This window comes from Crassostrea angulata, chromosome 2 (genome assembly GCF_025612915.1).
Source record: "Crassostrea angulata isolate pt1a10 chromosome 2, ASM2561291v2, whole genome shotgun sequence".
NCBI classification, from domain to species: Eukaryota; Metazoa; Mollusca; class Bivalvia; order Ostreida; family Ostreidae; genus Magallana; species Magallana angulata.
This window is the reverse complement of record NC_069112.1, coordinates 39,455,507-39,477,591: the sequence shown is the minus strand read 5'-3', so window position 1 is coordinate 39,477,591 and position 22,085 is coordinate 39,455,507. Positions and strand designations below refer to the sequence as shown.

Here is a 22,085-nt window from a genome sequence, read left to right as displayed (position 1 = left end):
AAACGTCGACCTTCTCTAGCTCATCATCAGGGTTCAATACACGGCTAAAATGAAGAAGTTTACAGGGTTTTCCATTTCAAGAGACCCAGGTGATAACGCTGAAAAAGTGTGCACGGTCTTCTGAGTGACTTCCAAATAGAGAAAAGGCGTCAACATTTCCCATTATAAATCTCCGTAAGAAATATGGTTTCGATCCTGTGAATTTTTCCGATAAAAAATGATAATGCGTCAATGAAGTTTATTTGGATGTTTCCCGTTTCATCGATTTCAATTGCATCTTTTACAGGTATGTTTATTTTTTTAAATTGTCCAAACATGTTGCATGAAGATTTTGAGATCGACAGACTACAGTCCCAATCTTTAATCGGAAAATCAACATTGGCAATGTCTAAAGCTCTCTATTCGGATCATATATATATATATAAATATATATATATATATATATATATATATATATATATATATATATATATATATATATATATATATATATCTGCAGGAATGAACAGCTGCCAAGTAATTCAAACGTAAACAAAATTGCATTGCTAAAAATACTAGTTTCACCAAGTACCGAGTATTTTAATGTTCAATGTATTTTACTTTTGAGTGTCACAGTCGTACGGTTGTTTTCATCTTAATGATACTGTATTGTCTGTACAATTTAAGATTGTATAGGACACAGAAAATTCATTGTCGATGTAAATTTATACATCATATTTGAAATATAAAAAAATTACTAATAAAACATACGAAACGCTTTCACTAACTGCGTTACGTTATGCCAGAAATACCATACCCGAAAAATAAGTGAAAAGATATAGCTAATTTACCAGTTTAATCTTGTTAGTACAATGTATTAGACAATTCGTATACATTTTATTTTTGTTCCATTTTGTATTTTACTAACGCCAATTGAATATAATGCAAATGTACGAAAGCCGAGAAGGATCATTCGAGATTCGAGATTCGAAATACGAGATTCGAAATACGAGATTCGAGATTCGAAATTCGAGATTCAATATCTAAATTAACCAATCAAATCATGGATCTGAAACCTGTATCCTAGCAACATCAAACTGTTCTAAATAAAGATCATTCGTACATGCTCTTTCCTACAAATAAATGTCTTAATAGCTCTTATATAGTGGTTATAAAATGGTTAAATTAACATTGATGAATTAACCCCACACAGTATAAACAATTAAATTAGAAATAACACTGTTGGCTTTGCGAATCTAAGTGGTTTTGTTTCCCCTGTATGTATTTCCCCCCGAACAATTTTAACCCGAAGTGTATTCGCCCCAACTGTGTAAAAATCGGCTCGCGAAGAAAGATCTGTTTAATCTAAATGTTTTAGCTATGAAACGAAACTCAAAAAAATAATCGACATGTCAAAATATAGATTATGATAAAGTTTTAAACCATAGAAGATATAATGATTTACAACCTCAAAGACAAAAATCCAGATAAGAATAGTGTATTGTAGGGTATGGCAATGCCATTGTCGATATGAGAGAGAGAGAGAGAGAGAGAGAGAGAGAGACAGACAGACAGACAGACAGACAGACAGACAGACAGACAGACAGACAGACAGACAGAGTTTTGTAGTGTCAAATTCAGTTTGATTTAGAATTTGAAATTGTTGAAATTGATTTGATTTGTTACAAGCATATATAGACAATAATTAAGCCTCTAAAACGAAAAAAGAGAGGAGGTAGCTAGGGTAGAGCAGACCAACTAGCAAGCTTTAATTTTAACGGTGTTAGCGCACCTGTGATTACATCCTCTCTCTCTCTCTCTCTCTCTCTCTCTCTCTCTCTCTCTCTCTCTCTCTCTCTCTCTCTCTCTCTCATCACCTAGCATTTCTTTTCCGTGAGGGGGCTTGGGGTATTTGTGATGTCTTACATTAGCTAGCGAAAATGATAAAAAAAACATGAAATTTTCTTTAAATTGTGTGCGCATGTTATACGCCTATAATCTGTTTTCAGTATACACATTTCAAGAGGGGGGGGGGGGGGGGGGGACGGCTATATAGTCCAAATTAATTTGTCAGTTATTCTGTCCCCTCTTTGTTTTCTCTTCGTTTTCCAGGTTTTTTTTTATTTGGCTCGGCAAATTAATATAAAACTTTCTATGTAGCTCCATAACGATGCACTGTAGATAAATTATGAGTAGTTTTACTTTTGATAAACAGGTACATATCCGTACTTGATTTTTAATTTGACTCTTATAATCGGATTTAATATTCCAATGATTATAGGGTAGGAAAGAGTAGACGGGACTTTTTTGCGCATATCCTACTGTACCATTCATTCAACACAGGTATTAGCACTCATCGAGTTCGACTTGCTTTCCTTTTCTTTCATCCACTGGATTTAAAACTATTAATTTTTGAAAATATTTTGAATTTATGGCCTGATTATATATAGATTAGAGCTGCGCTGGTGCATATATTTACCCAAATGGACCAAAATATAACCAAATGAATCTAAAAGTTTTGACAAAATTAGTTTTAAACGTACAACTCTTTTTTTCAATTCTAATCGGGTATGTCCTTTAGAAAAATCTTGAACCACACACATTTTAGCAAATAAAACGACAATTGTTTCATTTTTTTATGGGGAGGGAGGTGGTGCCGGTAAAGGACATGTATTGCTTGTGGCAGTTGTGCTATACTCTCATTTGTTATAATAGGTAATACTACATATTGATATAAAATGAAAGTTTCCAATTACACTGTATCACGCATTTTGACCCGTGCGATAGTTTAAAACAATTTTCAAAGCATTTAATGTAATTCAACCGATCATTTTTGAAATTTAATTTTCTGGATCCCCGCCTGATACGTCCGCCTTCTTGTATATTAGAATTACATGTACGTTGACCATATGTACACATTAACTTAATCGGCTATGTTATGGGACGATAACATTTTTTATCAATGTTTTTGCAGGATATGTAACAAATAACAGCCTATTTGTGGGTCTCTGCACTGATTATTTGAGATAATTTGCCGCCATCTTTTATGCATTCCACACACCACTCACAGTTTCTTTATTTGGTGTTCTGTGTGTATGGCGACAAATTGGTAAATTTGCACCACTCACCCCTTGTAGCTTCATCCTGATTACATTTTATTTGGCTAAGTGTAATGTAGTAGTACATTAAATACACACATCTTTGTTTGCAGTGCTTATTTACATCTTTAGAGAGTTACTTACAAAAAAAGTAAACATTTGTATGACTTATATGTAATTATTGTCAATTTTGGTGCGGGGGGGGGGGGGGGGGGGGGGGTAGGAAACTACAGAGAAACTTAACTTGGCTGTGAAACATATGCTTTTATTCTTTCTTGTTGATATATCAATGAATGAATTATAACAAAATATATGTACAACAATTAATTTTGAAATATTCATGCACAATCAAATAAAGGGTTTTACTGTTCTCTGCACAAGAAATCGGCAATGTGAACAAATTGGCACCCTATCATCCCTACCTTTAATTGTAGAGAGTAGGTATCCTTCTATATTGAAAACAATTCCAAAAGTAAGACTCATAATAAGTTGTTTACAGAGGAAAAGGAAACAAAAATTGTATTTATTAATAATTCCGTATGATGTGATAATATCTCAATGATTTGTTTATAATCATAGTACTAGTGTATCACTGTATGCATACATAAAAACGATAAGTAATGCTTATATTTATTAGTGAAACAGGACAGATTATTTATATTTAGATTATTTGGTTACATGTACTAATCTTCATGCGGGGATCTAGAAAGGAGGGGGTCAGGGGATCTGGACCCCCTCCTCGGGAAAATTGGAGCTTATTAAATTTACATAGTAAATTTTTTTAAAATTGGCCTAGGACCTCCTACAGAAAAAATTAGCTACGCTTATGAAGTTTTCTACCATAACCGCATTTTTACACAAAAGGGGTGAATAAACCCGGGTTTTAAACTATTACTGGTGGTGAAATACCTTAGGGTTCAAACGCATCAGGTGGAAATGCACCAGGGCAAAACAAAATCACTTAGATCCGCGAAGCACACTGCATTATTACTAGTCTACTTAGATATTCTGTGTAAAAGTTAATACAAATAATTATTTAGTTAGGTAGGGAGAAGTGAACATAGCATTTATTTGTATATAAGAGCATGTATGTATGATTTTATTCAGAACATTTTGATGTCGCTAGGATACATATTTTCAGATCCTTGATTTTATTGGTTAATTTAGATATTGAATCTCGAATTTCGAATCTCGAATCTCGTATTTCGAATCTCGTATTTCGAATCTCGAATCTCGAATGATCCTTCTCGGCTTTCGTAGAAATGTGTATTTGATAGACATTTATAAGAATATCAATAAGGCAGTCACATTTTGATAATCATTCATTAGATTTGAATAAATCATACAAAATAAATCGTTTCTGGCCAATCTATAACATTTTAAAGCGATAAAAGTGATATGATATTTTCAGTTTTACGTTCCGTTCCGATTTCCGTTCCGCGTTTTTGCAACACAAATTTTGTATGTGACTATTATAAGTTTTATTTATACCTAAAATGTTAGAAAAAAAATGTCATTTTTTGCTCACCTGAGCTGAAAGCTCAAGTGAGCTATTCTGATCACTTTTTGTCCGTCGTCCGTCTGTCCGTCCGTCCGTCTGTCCGTCCGTCTGTCCGTCTGTCTGTCCGTCTGTAAACTTTTTTACATTTTGAACTTCTTCTCTAAAACCGCTTATCCAATTTCAACCAAATTTGGCACAAAGCATCCTTATGGGAGGGCGAATATAAATTGCAGAAATAAAAGTCCGATCTGTATTCAAAGCGGAGAAAACCTTGAAACTGTAGAAAAAGGGGGGTGCATTTTTAAATATCTTCTTCTCAAGAACTACTGATTCCAATTTAACGTAGTTTAGCATAAATTATCCTTATGGGAAGGAAAATATAAATTGCAAAAATTAAGGTCTAATTCTGTTTCAAATCTGAGTTATTACGAAAATAATAATAAAGGAAAGGCGTGTTTCAATCAGTTTAATAGCTTCGGATTCGGCATCCGGTAAAATGGGTAGACAAGACTTGGCCTGGGCAAAACAAAAGATTGGCAGTTATTAATCTGCCAATCTCATTAAAATTTCAGGATATTTGATGGACCAGTATATTTGTATTTGCTGTAAATATTGCTGCAAAATAATGCGTATTTGAAATTGACGATTGCCGATCTGCCCCGGCTTTTATTTGGCCACGGCCCGGGTTTGCGTACCCATTTTACCAAGACTCGTATTCCATACTTCTAAAACGAGGTTCTTTGTTTAAAGCAGCCATGACATTATACGAAAAAGGGTCGATCTGACTATGATGAATTTGCTTGTTGTGCAACAGTTCGCGTATGAAGGGAAATTTTTGAAACATGAAAAATATATTGGTGCCGATTTTGTGAAGTAAATTGAGGCTAAATATTTCAATGCGTTGACAGTTTTCACACATGACGTTGATGTTAGCTTGTTCTGATTTTCGTTTCGTTTTCATTATTTATGCTTTGTAACCTGGAAACCGTCGTCTGTATTTCGTGATTTTTACGTATCAAATCAAACAGAGACTTCGGTAAATCAAACAGTTACATTAACTGTTTACCTGCGCAAATTAAGCAAAATCTGATGTAGGAGTACTGAAATACAATTCATTCTATCGGTAATTCGGCATTATCTTTTGCGTAATGGTAGATTAATGCAATAGGTTTTTGTTGAGATGCTCGGCATTTTCTCTAGTTTATTCAGTTTAAATAGAGTTTGATATCGCTGTCGGAAATATGTAGGTATATACATGTATATATATGATTCATTTCGAAAAAATAAATTGTGTTCTTTATTTGTTATACATGTAGTGCATGTTTGTTGTGTTTAATTGTTTACAATTTCTATTTACCAACCATATTTGAGTGTTAAGCTTCGAATTATAAGCAAGATACAGAGATTTGCTCACAATTCTATGTTTGTACACAGATCTTAAAAGCTAAAGATTAAATCAAAGTACTGATAGTACTGAAAAGCGCTAACCCAGCTTCTGTATGTATATAACAGATATATGTATATAGCATTTCAGCTTCTGTATACGCACTATATTTCCTCATCACTGCATGACAGTCCCTGCAATGATGTATGTAAGCCCCGTACATTAATATCACAATAGCCCGTAAATTAGATTCACAATAGCCCGTGCAGTTATGTGCATAAACCCCTGAAACTAGTTCCCTAACCAGTTTAAATGATGTATACTTTTGCTTATAGGGGGCGGTTATTCGATGCACCGGAAGTTGAAGTCTAACGACAATAAAGCGCTGAGCTATGCTTAGCGCTTTAAAAAGTAAAAAAAATTGTTAATATTTATTACGAAAATTTTCAAAATATGTTCTTCCAGAAACCAACTTATTGAATTGTAAACTTAACCTTTTTAGCTCACCTGAGGATGGGGCCACAATGGGGGGGGGGGGGGGGGTCGAAGTTTGACAAATGAATATATAGAGTAAATCTTTAGAAATCCTCTTATCAGGAACTAATCGGCCAGGAAAGCTGAAACTTGTGTGGAAGTATCTTCAGGTAGTGTAGATTCAAAGATGTGAAAATCATGACCCCTGGGGGTAGGGTGGGGCCACAATGGAGGATCGAAGTTTAACATATGAATAGAAAAGTAAATCTTTAAAAATCTTCTTCTCAGAAACTAATTGGCCAGGAAAGCTGACACTTGTGTGGATGCATCCTTATGTAGTGAAGATTCAAATTTGTGAAAATCATGACCCCTGGGGGTAGGGTGGGGCCACAATGGGAGATCGACGTTTTACATAAGAATATATACAGTTAATCTTTAAAAATCTTCTTCTCAGAAACTAATCAGCCAGGAAACCTGACACTTGTGTGGATGCATCCTCAGGTAGTGTAAATTCAAAGTTTTGAAAATCATGACCCCCGGGGGTAGGGTTGGGCCACAATGGGGGATCGAAGTTTAACATAGGAATATATACAGTAAATCTTTAAAAATCTTCTTCTCAGAAACTAATTCGCCGGCAAAGCTGGAACTTGTGTGGAAGCATCCTCAGGTAGTGTAGATTCAAATTTGTGAAAACATGACCCCTGGGGGTAGGTTTGGGCCACAATGGGAGGTGGATGTTTTACATAGGAATAAACAGAGTCATCTTTAAAAATCTTCTTCTCAGAAACTAATCAGCCAGGAAAGCTGGAACTTGTGTGAAAGCATCCTCAGGTAGTGTAGATTCAAAGTTGTGAAAATAATGATCCCCAGGGGTAGGGTGGGGCCACAATGGGGGGGGGGGGTTCAAAGTTTAACAAAGGAATATATAGGGTAAATCTTTAAAAATCTTCTCAGAAACTAATCAGCCAGATGATTCTTTATAATTGTTAAGACTTTGGCCTCACGAGACGGTTTGGAGTTTGATGTACGTTTATATCCCATATATAAACTATTGTTAGGGATCTTTTTTAGAACTGCAATACTCAACATATGATATGACTATAAAATCATCCTGTTAGAAAAGGGACTAATGATTATAAACATAAGAATATCCAGGGGAAAATGGATTTTATTTATACAGGATTTACATGAATTATTGTACATTGTCCAGATAGTTTGTATTGTGACTCCATTGAGCTGATTTTATCATACCTATTGTTCCTCAGGTGAGCGATGTGGCCCATGGGCCTCTTGTTTGTATCATGATTCGTTTCTATTAAATGCTAATGAACTATTTGAAAATAAAATAAAATTGAACAATTGTAAACATTTAGGACTACAATATTATTAACGAAAACACCTTTTTTAAAACCTTTTAAAGTCCATGGATATCAGAAGAAAATTTTAACCTTGTATTTCTAATACCCTTTTTTAAATCATATGTTGCAGACTACATTAATAAAATGATTGCGGTCTGTTATTTTTCCACTTTAAACAACAAAACCTCGCTGAATAAAAAAAAAATGAAATCAATTACGAATTATTTCATTTAAACCTTCACGTCATATCTAACACAAGACACACATAGTCCACATCACTCAACTGAGCAACAATAAAACTTCAACCTCCATTGCGGCCCCACCCTACGCTCAGAGGTCATGATTATCACAACTATTTCTACAACCCTTTTTAAAATCATATCTTGCAGACTTCGCTTCTGTAAACATTAGTAAAAATTAATGCTTTCAGTCTGTTATTTTTTCCACTTTAAACAACAAAAGCCCGCTAAATAAAAAAAACGAAATCATTAACGAATTATTTCATTTAAACCTTCACGTCATATCTAACACAAGAGGCCCATGTTCCACATCGCTCACCTGAGCAACAATAGACATGACAAAATCAGCTGAATGGAGTCATAATGCAAAATATCTTGAACATGTGATATTCATGTAATACATGTATATCATGTATTAGCAAAAATATATTTCCCCTTATGTATTATGTTTATAGTCAAGTCCCGTTTATAACCAGATGATTTTATAGTCATGACACATGTTTAGCGGCATTGCAGTGCTAGAAAAGAGCCTAAAGAAGTGTTTGTATATGAGATATAAACCTACATCAATTTGTGAACCCCTTGTGAGGCCCAAGAATCGTCCAAGGGCTAGAGTCTAATCAATTTTAAAGAATCAGCAATGTGTCAAAATCATTGCATATAAGTAAAACCATATGTGATAACATTTCATTTTTTTGAATAATTAAAATATTTTCCTTGTACAATTGGATCCCAAATGTGGCACCATCCTTCTCCTCAATATTTTGATTTTAATATATTTAAATCTACACTAGCTGAAGCTGTTTTTACGAAAGTTACAGCTTTTTTATGTAAATGTTTTTTAGAAGAAGATTTTTAATGATTCCTAGGTACAAATTTGCACCCCCTCCCCACGCTGTGACCCCATTCTAACCCCCAGGGATCATGGTTCTCACAACTTTGAATCTACACTACATGGGGATGCTTCCACTTAAGTTTCAGCTTTTTTAGCCAATTAGTTTAAAAGAAGATTTTTTTTAGATTTCAAATTGTTTAATCAAAATATTCCTATGTAAAAATCAAACATTCACACCATACCCCCATGACTCATGATTTTCACAACATTGAATCAACACTACCTGGGGATGCTTCCACACAAGTTACAACTTTCCTGGCTGATTTGATTTTTAGACGAAGGTTTCTTAAAGACTTTTTTTTTTATATATTCCTATATAAAAATCCGACCCCCACCATGTTTGCCCTTTCCTACCCCCGGGGGCATGTTTTTCACACATTTTAATATACACTACATAAGGATGCTTCCACTCATTTTTCAGCTTTCCGCGCTGATCTGTGTCTGAGAAGAAGATATTTAAAGACTGTTCTCTTTAATATTCCTATGTAAAATTTCAACCCATCAATGTAGTCCCACCCTACTTCCGAGGGTAATAATTTTTACAATTTTAAATCTACACTTCCTGAAGATGCTTCCACATAAGCTTCAGTTTTCCTGGTTGATTGCTTTTTGAGACGAAGATCTTTAAAAGATTAATTCTTTATACACTACCGTAATAAAAAAAATCTGAGAGTATAACAAACCCTGAGGAAACCCTGAATGGCATTCATTGAGGGTACTGAGGAAACCCTGATGGACTATGATGTCTGCACTGAAGGTACTGAGGAAACCATGAGATACCATGATGTCTGCACTCAAGGTGCTAAGAGACCATAAGGTTTGCACTGAGGGTACTGCGGAAGCCCTAAGAGACACTAAGGCAGGCACTGATGGTACTAAGGAAGCCCTCAGAGACCCTGAGGTCGGCACTGAGGGTACTGAAGAAACCCTTAGAGACCCTGAGGTCACTTTTAGTAGAAAAACGATCTAAATTATTCGATGAAAAGAAAATTATAAAAGCTAAAATTAATTTTTATAATGATCATTTATATTTTTATTTTGTTAAAATTTCTTTTTAGCAACTCTGAGATTAAGTAAGAAAAAGAAATCATGTTTGGGTATGAGCCTTATTATATTGTCTGATTACATTAAGGTTTTATTTTCAAACAAAAAGCTTCATTTTTGTTAAACTGCAACATGTTTTTTTTTCTACAATAATCATGCATAAAAAGAAATAATTAATTTAAATAATGACAGTTATTTCAATTTGACATCTGATTAAAATAGAACTTCCACAGGACTGTTTTTCTTAAACGCTTCATATTACTTCTACTAAAACTCCCGTTTGGTATATCAATTGTTAATTCTTTTCTTTGCCAATGATCAGAAAAAAACACTGGAACTAACATAGAATATACAAGATATACGAGGGTTTTTCTGAAATTATTGAAACAACTCGAATATTTCCCTTACTTAGTGACGAATTTTGGTGAAAATTGGCATAAACATCATAAAGATACAAATATAAAGATACCCCAACAAGTAAATAAAGAAAATGTTTAATATCTTGTTTACAACGGAGTGGTCGGAATACCCGGCGCAGGCATGAAATCGGAGATTGAAAAACTTAAACATCCACTTTTTAAGTGTCCGTAGACTTACAGTTAATCACATGTGCTTGAGGACAGGATCGCCCCCCCCCCCTTCCACCCTCCCCAGTATATAGATATATAGACCCCCGGGGCTTTAATTTTCTTTTCTTTTTTATTAAATTATCCTTTTATGACATATTTCTAATTTAAGTTATTCATCCATTGCCCAAAATTACAAAAAAAAAATTAAAAAAAATACAGACCCTCTGTACCTATAATACAAGAAAGTTGCTAACTTCGTCCATCTAGAACCAACGGAAGTAAGGGTTTATCGCAAGAAAGATAACTCGTAACATATATATTTTTTTTTATTTTCTCTTTTATGTCTTCCATTGTAATACACTTAGTATGAGTGCCTTCTTTTAGATTGTCCAGTACCAAATACGATAAAAAAGTTTCCAGTTCTTAGCGGCCTGATTAGAATTCATCAATGTATACCCTTGCATATGTGTATGACAACTTGATGTGTGTTATATCAAATGTACCTCCCATTGCATGCATTTTAGTTTACTATGCTTACTTTACAGTACAATATTATATAAATAGTGCCTGTTTGGGAGGGTAACAGTTGAAATTGACACCCCGAGAAAACCATTGTCAACCGACGCGAAACGAAGGTTGACTATGGTTTTCGACGGGTGTCTATTTCAACCGTTATCCTCCCGAACAGGCACTATTTATTTTATTATACTGAATATCAATTTTAAAGAAAACTTAAATGCTTTTCTATTGCAATGACTTCAATTCTACGGCGAACCGTGCGCACATCATTTACGCGCATGTAACAATTCGTTATGTTACCCGTTGCCAACTGTGTTGCTAACGCTGAGGGTAATAGAACGGATTATAAACTGCGTCTTAAACCAATTATTTAATTGGTGAATAAACATGAACATAAACATACTTCTAATGAACTGTTCGAGTTCGCCATGCAATTTTGTAAATCTGTCGGAGTTATCTTTCTTGCGATAAACCCTCACTTCCGTTGGTTCTAGATGGATCGGTCCAAAACTTGCAACTTGTTGGTGTAGATTGTCCTATTTGCCTAATAAATTTATTTACACGCGCATGGAATACAGATATTCAGTGAAGGGAATTATCGGGCTACGACATGAGATCACCCTTTGTTAATGGTAGTTAAAGTTTGAGAGTACATTTCAACAAATATTCATCAGCAGTGCCTCTCGGCTAGCAGACGAAGTTAGCAACCTTCTTGTATTATTTATGTACTTTTGGGCGGTGAATGTATAAATTAGATTAGAAATATATCCTAAAGGGATAATTTAACAAAAAAAAAAAAAATAAATCAAGTCCCGGTGGTCTATATCCTTGGGTGGGGGCGAAAGGGTGGGGGGGGGGGGGTCGATCCTGTCCTCAAACACCTGTGCAGTTAATGATAAAAGAAATCTAATTAAATATGTTCATTTTGCTATTTTTTGCGACTAACTTTTGATCAAGTTTCACTAATGTTTGAGATGGAACACGGAAATGGTACAAAATATATTCACCAGGCAATACAAATCTGACAACGACTTTACACTGAATTTTGACGTGAAGGCGGCGGAGCTGCATTAAAAAAAAGTTCGTATTAAGTGCCGATCTTATGGTCTCTCAGGGTTTTCTCAGTACCCTCAGTGCCGACCTCAGGGTCTCTCGGGGCTTTTTCCCCACAGTACCCTCAGTTCAAACCACGGTGTCTGTCAGGGTTTATCAGTACTTTCAGTGCCGACCTCGGGGTTTTATCAGTGCCACTCGAGGTTTCCTCAGGGTTTTTTGATAGTCTCAGGGTTTACAGTAGTTATATACCTATGTAACAAATTCGATCCCCCATTGTGACCCAGCTTACCTCCGGGGGTCTTGATTTTTACAACTTTGATTTAAAACTACCTGAGAATGCTTTCAAATAAGTTTTAGCTTTCCAGACTGTTTTGTTTCTGAGAAGTTGATTTTTAAAGACTGTTCTTTTTATATTCTTATGTAAAATGCGACCATCATTATGGCCCAACACTACCCCCAAAAATAATAATTTTACAACTTTGAATCAACACCACCTGAGGATGCTTTCAATCATCTTTTCGTAAAAGTGTTTTGTGTCAAAAATAGTTTTATTCGCCCTGTGGTTATGAAGAAGATGTTGAAAATGTGAAGTAGTTTACGGATGTACAGACAGACAGACGACAGACCAATAGTGATCAGAAAAAGCATATTTTAGCTTTTAGTTCAGGTAAGATAATACATGTGTAAGATAGTTAGTATTACGTCACTATGAAAATATGTGAGTAATCTCCCTGTTACCGCAAGTTTTACCTAAAAAGGCATACATTTTAAAACAAATAATCATACCTACTTTAAAGTGAATTTAGCAAACTTATGATTTCATCATCTAACTTTCTCTTTAATTGTTATTCTAATTTAAAAAAAAAAAAAAAATCATGGATTTGGTCTTTTGTTTCATTTTACATTCATGTTCATTACATCCATTGAAATAGTTTGATTTTGTCCAGTTTCAATTACATTAAAATCAACATTTTCTCGGTATTGCATCTTCGAAACTAACAGGGAAAATCATGAAAAGATTTATTATTCTGAGAAAACAAAATTGTTAACATGTAAATAAAAAGCTTATAATTATGCGGGATGGCAGTTTATACCACAGAGGCTATCATTTCAAAGTTACATAATGACTGTGACTATACATGTACCAGAGTTGTCCGTCCTGAAGTAGATATTGATGTGATGGATACTGTGGATACTTATCAGGTTCACCCACCAGGTGACGGTTGTTCCGTGACCTGTTAGAGTACATTCATTCAAGCCCGGGTTAGATTTACGTCCGTCCACAACTCTACTGGTGTACTGCGGGTATGTTGGTTTGTTGAGGGCAACGTTATCTGTAAACAAACATACACCCAACACATACTGTACACATATCATATCAGATATGGTATAAATAACATTTAGATTTTGAGAATAATTCTCGATCAGAGGCAAATATACTGTTTCATTTATGTATTGGGGTTTTTTATTATATAAAATGCAATTCATTAAAACAGATACATGTTTACAGAAAAGCATACACAGACTTAATACACTAAAAATTAGTTTTACATAAATTACATGTGACAATTATATTATTTTCACAGTATACACATATCCATATTGAATGTTATACATGCAAATACATGAACATGTAAAAAGGTTATCACATATATTATTTATAAGAATGCCTTACGTTAATAAAGATATTAAAATTTATGAAAACTAATACTAAATACACTGGCAAACTTAGATGACATCATATGTATGTAATCTTACCATAAGCCTTTGAAATCGCCAAAAGTCCCATGTAAAATATTACAAAGAACATAGTTATAAGCAAATGCCTGAAGTGCTGTTAAAAATCAACTACAATGTAGAATAACTGACTGGGATTCCTGTTCAATGAACACTTTGATACAGGAAATAATTACAGGATACAAATTTTTAGTAAAATATCTACGAAGCAGAGAGAGAGAGAGAGAGAGAGAGAGAGAGAGAGAGAGAGAGAGAGAGAGAGAGAGGAGAGAGAGAGAGAGAGTAAATGTCTGTTAACATTAGTTTACACTTCATTAATAATCTGGACTTCAACATATTAGTATCATTTGCAGTAACCAGTTAAACATTATGTATGAAAAAAACGCTTACAGATTCTAGACTTGTAAACATGCGATGATTTTCCAAAAATCGAATTATCTCTAATAAATCTATGTTGCGTCCATAATCAATATCTTATTCGGCTGAATATTATTGTCCGTATTGAAATATTTTTTTTTTAAATAATACATAGAGTATTTTGACTACTCAGCTATGTTGTAGAAGGTATACGAATTCTACCACGAGTGATTTAGAAAAATTTGCATAAGCCCCGCCCCTTATTCATGAGATTTACGAGATCTGTGTATTTCGGTAATTAACAAAGATCTACCAAAATGAATATGATTATTTATTGGGTTTGTATGGTTTAAGAAAGGTGTACTGAAATAAAATCATCAACTATTTTTTATATCTCGCAAAATCATGAAATACCTAAGTCGTCTGATGACGTGTCGAGGTTGACTACGTCACAACGGCGCTTGCAGCTGTAATCAGAATAAACATGTGGACTTCAGTGATATATCTGGGAATTTAACCCGCTTATAACCAGCGTTGACAGAAATCGGCATAGGATTTAACTGAACAAGGTAAGATTTATCTGTACTTCCCCTAGATATTGTTTTATATTATCTAATACTGTTGGATGGAACGAAAACGAAGCGAAAATCCTCGGCTTCGAATTTGTTTACTTGTTTACATTTGTTTTTCATATAATATTGTGTTCAAACATCACCTTGGTGACTCGATCAGGCAAAGTAAATGTTCTGCGTTTCGCTAGGTTTGATCATAAAGAGCATTGAGGCTCATTGTAGCTCTTTACTGGTTTCATATCGCGATAATATTAGATCGCATTTCCTCCATGTTCAAACTACACAATAAAAAGTCCATGGCCCAACACTGTATGTGCTAGCACTGACTGCACTACAAAGATTACTGTGAGGATCTGGAATGATTATAGACAATATTGTAATGTTTTTTAAGTAAATCGAAATGTATTTTATTCAGCCTTCTTTTATGAAGATTTAATTAATTTCAATTTAAGACAAAATTAAAGTGTGTTCAAACTGAATTTCCACCAATTTTAAAGAGTAAACATTTGATTATGCCTGTTGTTATATTAATAAAATTGAAACCGCCATTAGTATGCCCAATAGTAGAGTTACTGTAGTGTTTCATTTTCATGCTATCTTTAGCACAATAGTTTGCTAATTATGACACATTATTCATTTTCAGGGATACTTATGCTGTAGATGGTGCACTGAAAACACTTTTTGGAGTGTTGATAAAAAATAGGTACTCTACAAATATTTCTTTTACTCAATAACTTCATGTATATTTGGTTGTTTTTTTAATATCATATTGCTAATGATACTAATGTAACATATTATAATATTTTGCATTGATATATATTAAAATGAAATTTGAAATTGATATTTATTTTCATCATTTCAGGCATTGGTTTTCTTAACAACTGGACTGCCTCCTAATATCAAAAAGACAGAAGAGAAGAACATGTAGTGTGCAAGAAGAATTGTCAATTTCCATAAATTTCACATCATGACTGAAAAATGTTGAAAATTAGAAAACACTTGTCTTGTTGAACAGTTTGTCACAGAAAAGCAATCTCAATAGTATTTGTCAAGTTGGGTATTGAAATAAATCTTGATAATTTTGATATATTGATTCTTTTTGCTTTCTTCAATTAGTACAAAAATATCAATTATAATTACAAGTAAACCTGATCATACATTAAAAGAATTTATTTACCAGCAAAGTAACATAAATTATTATGAAACATAAATGTGTAAATTACAAACTCAACTCAATTAACCCCCCCCCCCCCCGCCCTTATAAAGGCAACTGATGGATTAATCTTCAACAATTTGGTAATGATGACTGGTGTGAACAGAAACAACATTTTAACATTATTTTAGTGAAATTCACAGCGTTTCATTATTTTAAGAATGAAAATTAAAATCATGATCTTAGTCAGTGTTGCGTTTAAATTCCACACAGTGAAATAGGTAAGATAAAATGCAGTAGTGCAAGTGATTAAATATATTGAAAATGTCCATGTCTAACCATTGTATCCCCATTTTATCAAAAAGTGCTGGGAGCTGTATGAAATCGCTACGCATTTCATATAAATAAGCGTTAATTGCGGGAAATCCCAGCAAATTGCTGTTCATACACTGTTTACATTGAATTTAATAATTGTGTTTACATTGAATTTAATAATTGTTCTTACTTGAATATTTTAAGCTCCCAGCACTTTTCAAAATTTTAAAGGTTTATTTTACAAGTTAGAAACAGAAATAACTATATTTGTTTATGTTAAGCCCTTGCACTTTGCATTTTTTCGCATAATTCCTGGTTCATTTATTTTTAGCAGTATCACGTGACAGGGAATTCCCAAGAGAATCAAAAATTGCTCATGCGATAACAAATTATCTTATTTGTATATCGATAAAATATCACTTTGTTTAACAATTTTTTGGAATAGAATACCAAGATTGTTCAAAGGCTAATATTTTATTTGATAAATATCATTATTTTTTAAATGGACGACCTTAACATAGCTGAGTACTTTTCAGTTCTATCAGCTTTCATCCTATTAAATTGTTGCATAACGAGTTATTCAGTGCATGTCTGTTTTTGTAAGGTACGAATATATGTGCATGTACACAAATAATTTAAAAAACATAATCAGATCACTGTTTCTCTTGTGAAAAAAAGTGTTTGTTTAAAGTTTGCTTTTTGTGATGTTTTTTTACTATGGATTCATCTTTGCGTAAGTAAGGATTTAGATACGTTTTGGGGATGTGTACAAATAATGATACAATACATCGTGAATAACATTTTAATACAATATTGTTTCATATCTTTAAGATAAACTTGTATGATTAAAATTTAATAAACAAAAACAATATTAACAAGAATTCTGAGAGTATTACATAAGCAATACACGTCCCCTACCGGTTTGTGGAAATTGGAAACAATGCCCTGCTAATGCAGAATATCGAACCCGAACATTAATAAAAAAATTGGAATATAAAAAATTAATTTTCTCGAAAATATGTCAATCAGACGCTACTAAAGTGCAAACTTGATCTGTAGTTTGACATTTTGAAGCTGTTTCAGCAAATTTCATATCATTCCTTAAACGCATAAAGAAAAAAAGTGTGGAAAACTGAAGTGGGACAGACAGACGGACGGACGGACGGACGGACGGACGGACGGACGGACGGACTGACGGACGAAGAGGAAAGCTATAGTCCCCTCCGGTAAAAACCGGTAGGGGACTAATATTTTTCTTATTATGACCTCGTCATTTAGGTAGCTAAACACAGTATCGTATTAAATCGGGGGGGGGGGGGGGGGGAGTCTTTGTTGAAAGCATGATGGGTAGGATTGTTCTTGCTTTTTTTATGTGGTATACATAAAATATTTTTTTCTTTTAATTATTGTATAAATATAGATGTAACACGTGTTAAAAACATTTCTCTATAGGGGTTAGTCTTGTTTGTGATGACGTCGCGATAACGTCATATAGAAAACTGTGTAATAACCCTTAGATATATCAGAATAATAACAGTTTTACTGCGGGGTTTGAATCTTTATTAACGTCATCATACACGTAGTTGCCCTTTTTTATTTTGATAAACCTTTTAATCGCATGTAAGGGCCGTCTTAACACTAGTGACAATTATACCAACATTTCAGCTATTAACTGTAACAGAGACAACAGATCGATGTTTTTAAACAATTGAAGGTTAACGCGCACACAAATCACTTGGAATAAAATATGACAATGGCACTGAACTAACTACATATGCAGTTTCGTGATTTTGATCATTGCTTCCAGTATTTGAAAATCACTTTTAAAAAAGAAGAAAACAGAAAAATAAACAAAAAAATGAAAAACCCTAAAACAAGTTTTTTTTTCCTATTTGAGTTAAACGGTTAACGCTATCGCTGTTACTAGAAAAAAAAAATCATGATTCACCTATAAACTTTATGTTAGCTTACATGATTTCATTTTAATATTTCCCCCTCTAAGTTTTTTATTAAATCTAACAAGGCATCAATACAACAATTCAGATTTTCCCCTGAAGTTCTTGTTATAGAATATTAAAAAAAACAACACTTATTTTGCTACACCTTTCTTGGTTATAAAAAAACTTTAAATTTATTGATTTTAAAACGATTAATATGCAAGTTCTACAACTTATACAAATATTTTTCGTTGGCACGGATTACAAACAATCTTCTATTACAAAAACTGTAAAAAAAAGAACACCAGTAGTTAAAACATAACACTTGACAGGTACCCAAGCCACGTGCGGTTGGGCGTGACTAATTATGTCTGTCCAGGGCAATCATTAAATTTCAATGTGATTTAATTAGGAGCTCAGAGTGTTTAACAAGCTACTTATGAGTGTTTAACACGTCGAAAGTTGTGACACTTAAGAAGAAGCAATATCTCAATTATAAAAGCGAGGTGCGCTTGAACAAAAAGATATTATATTAACAGTAGAATAAATATAACCGGGTGACTTTATGATGTTTTTTTTAAATAAAACCCACCTAAAAGTAATCTGTTTTTCACATGAACAATGTACACATACTCATGATTAGCATTTTGTAAAATTCAATCCGGTTGAAGTTTGTATTATAAAATAATATCTCTGTATGTCAGGCTCTAATACTTTGATAGTTCATAGAATCTAGAAAGTTTAGTTGATTTATCAATTCCTAAATAACTAAAATGATTTCATTAACCCTGTAATTACAATGCATATGAATGTACAGTGACAAAGTCATAGCGCAGTTACTTAGGTGACCGATCAGGTCCTTGGTATGTTATTTTTATGGTGACCTAGAACTTACAAAAAATTATTAAAGCTCAATATCAGGACATAATTGTGTCAACTTTCAGCTTCTAATCATTTTCCATGACAGAAAGTGTCCTATGATTATAAAAATATGCAATTTTTTTAGTTTCCATGAATTTGCACACATGAATTTGATTCAGTTTCATGACACACCCTCAGGTCAAGCAATAGTTGTGTAAGGTGGAAACAACCAATGTTTCTTCATAAGAAAGCTAAAGAGCGGATACATTTTGTTTTCTTTCCAATGACATTGAACTTGCCCAAATAACCATGGTTCGAATCAAAACATACCTTAAGATCATAAGCAATATTTGTGTGAAGTAAAAACTCCCAATAATTCTCAAGTAAAAAGAATAAGGATCAAACACAATTACTCGGACAGACGGACGGACAAACATGCAAACAAGGCGACTCCTACTTGTATACACCCCCCCCCCTTTCCAAAAAAAAAAAAAAATATAAAAACTAAAATAGGAATATTAGTGTAAATAGTTTCAATTCACACAAATGCGTTTGGTGACTTTTTATTCAAAGTTTACGTGTGTTCAAACTTCTTTGCGAGAAATAAAGTAAACTCCCTGAAAGAAATCCTTTCCAACTAGAAATCAAGAGCCAGTATTGTTCTTACTGCATGTGTTGCACGTTGTTACCAATTCAAAAGTTTCTCAGAGTACGATGTGCAAAATCACACTTTGTTTTTCTACAAGTCAAGAGGATCATTATAAAATAGTAATTTCGAACTGTTAAAAAAAAACTTTGTCAGGGTATGACTGATAAAAAATAAACCAATTTTACCGATACTTTAACATGTTTAGATTGTAATCTGAGAATTTGAGTTTACTACATACTTCTGTAAAGTGTTTAACTTTTTGACATTTAGTAAAATAAATAGACCAGTGCATGCATGTTATACTATTGATATGTACAATGATATCGTTCTTAAACAATGTCGTTTTGATAAAATGTAAACTGATGTTATGAAGACTACAACTACATATTTGTAAATAGAAACGCTCAAATGCATGTGCCCCCATGTTTAAAAAAATCTTTTTCAAAACCTCTTAATATAAGTACTACCTGACCAAGTGTTATTGATATTGATGAATAAAATACAAAATCATTAAGACTAATAGCAAATACATGTATAAATAGTTTTATAATGACTTTAGAAACATATTCATGTTTTCTTAATAGCTACTACTAAAGAATCTCGGGGTTCGGAGAATTAAAAAAAAATACGTTTATCTAATTGTTCGTCTTTGCATGTCTTTAAACATTAATTTTCAATGCTGACGTACGTGTTTCAATCTTAAAGCAAATGCACTCAACATAAGTATATTTAAAACTAACAAACAACAACAAACAGGTTGGCCTAAGTTATACAATGATTCATTTCACACAAAGTCATTTAATTGGCTATATCCGTTTCTGTAATATTTGATCTGATAAAGCAGAACGTGGAGAGGAAATGCAAAAACGTACAAAGGCTATATCACAAACAAGTTTGAATTGTTTTGTTATATCATTTTATATGATAATTACAACAATTTGTTCATTTACATCATTGTCGCTGATGATAACGTGATAAAGTAGACCGTGAGAAGGAAATGCACAAAAGTGGAAACAAAGGAAACACGATTAAAATCGTTCTGTTATACAATGTATCCATTTTATGCAAAACTGGCAAGTTAAATATGAATGATGGTTTCAGTCCCTGATACGCTCTACTTTACAATTGTTGCATTTGCCTACTGTTCATTGTTTACAGTTTTGGACTCTTCACTCCGCTCAGTTTGTGCTCACCGTTCTTTAAGCGTTTACCGTACGCTCATATTGCATTTTGTTAATTGCATGAAATTCCATTTTGTTTTAACTGCAATTAATTCTTTTCAGTTACGTTGAGAAATATAATTAAATACGTACATATATTAATTACCTCATAGTTTTATTCTTCTAAATCTTGAGAACAAATACATGTTTAAACAACATTGATACAGTGAATACACATATGTGCGGTAATATTTTCAAAGGTTTGATTTCATTTTAATAACCATTTTGCATACAAAGGACACATTATTATAAGACACCTTGTAAACATTTAACTTGGGCAAAAATGTAATTCAAAATGAAATGAAAAATAATAAATACATGATATTTTAGGAACGTATTGAGATACATTCATTTTATTTTTAAATTGAAAAGTAAACTCAAATACCAATGACTTTCAATTTATTTTATATGCTAAAAAATTGTTTTCAAACCCATTCCTGACATATACGTGAATATATCATTTTAAATTTGCAAAGCCTTTGACTTATATTTCACAGGTTGTGACTATTTATGCTTATTACACAATATCGTACTAGGATTTCGCTCAATACAATATTTCAGTTAATTTGATCATCGGGACCTTGTTCGTCTTTGACCAGACACCTGGCGTTGTCTGTGCCACGTTATTTAACCCAGATGTATCTCCTCCTCAACCTGGGGAGTAGCCCTTTCCCTGTATAAAAGAGGAGGCAGAAAGACAGCTTCCAGATGACTACTCTTTTATTAATTTAATAAGACATTTTAACAATAAATATCAATATCAATTACAATGAAATTTATCAACATTAATATTTATTACAAAAATCTCTGAAAATAAAATATTAGTTGAACCCTCTGAATCTATTAACTTTACTTTTGAGAATGCGCGCAAGCGTTATAATTTATATTACCTGTATAAAAGAGGAGGCAGAAAGACAGCTTCCAGATGACTACTGGAGAGCCGTGTTTCCCGCACCCCAATTTTATACGCACGGACACTGCGCTATAACATTCTCCTCCTAATAAGTAAATGCGATCAAGTGCATACTAATGATCTGACGCACAGTGGTCAGTAGTAGCGTTTTATTTAGATTTCTGATCCGGCGTCGACAGCTCGTCACTGAACTTAATAACACATTTCTCCATGAACATAAATAAACATACGCTATCTATCTAACGCATGTCCTTT

General features: G+C 33.3%; 1 protein-coding gene and 1 long non-coding RNA gene across 2 annotated transcripts in view; one reads left to right on the top strand and one right to left on the bottom strand.

Moving 5' to 3' along the window:
* LOC128174317 (multiple epidermal growth factor-like domains protein 6) overlaps positions 1-13,905 on the bottom strand; it is a 46,477-nt gene extending 32,572 nt beyond the window's left edge. Inside the window, exons 1-2 of the mRNA XM_052839892.1 lie at positions 13,875-13,905; positions 13,262-13,450 (exon numbers count right to left, since the gene is read on the bottom strand). Of these exons, the coding sequence (XP_052695852.1) occupies positions 13,262-13,450; positions 13,875-13,905 (220 nt within the window). The remainder of the gene's footprint in view (positions 1-13,261; positions 13,451-13,874) is intronic.
* Positions 13,906-14,717: 812 nt separating this feature from the next.
* Positions 14,718-15,759, top strand: LOC128170828 (uncharacterized). Its single transcript, XR_008241917.1, has 3 exons — positions 14,718-14,779; positions 15,426-15,485; positions 15,645-15,759. It is a non-coding gene; the product is annotated as an uncharacterized LOC128170828 (long non-coding RNA).
* The last annotated feature ends 6,326 nt before the right edge of the window (positions 15,760-22,085 follow it).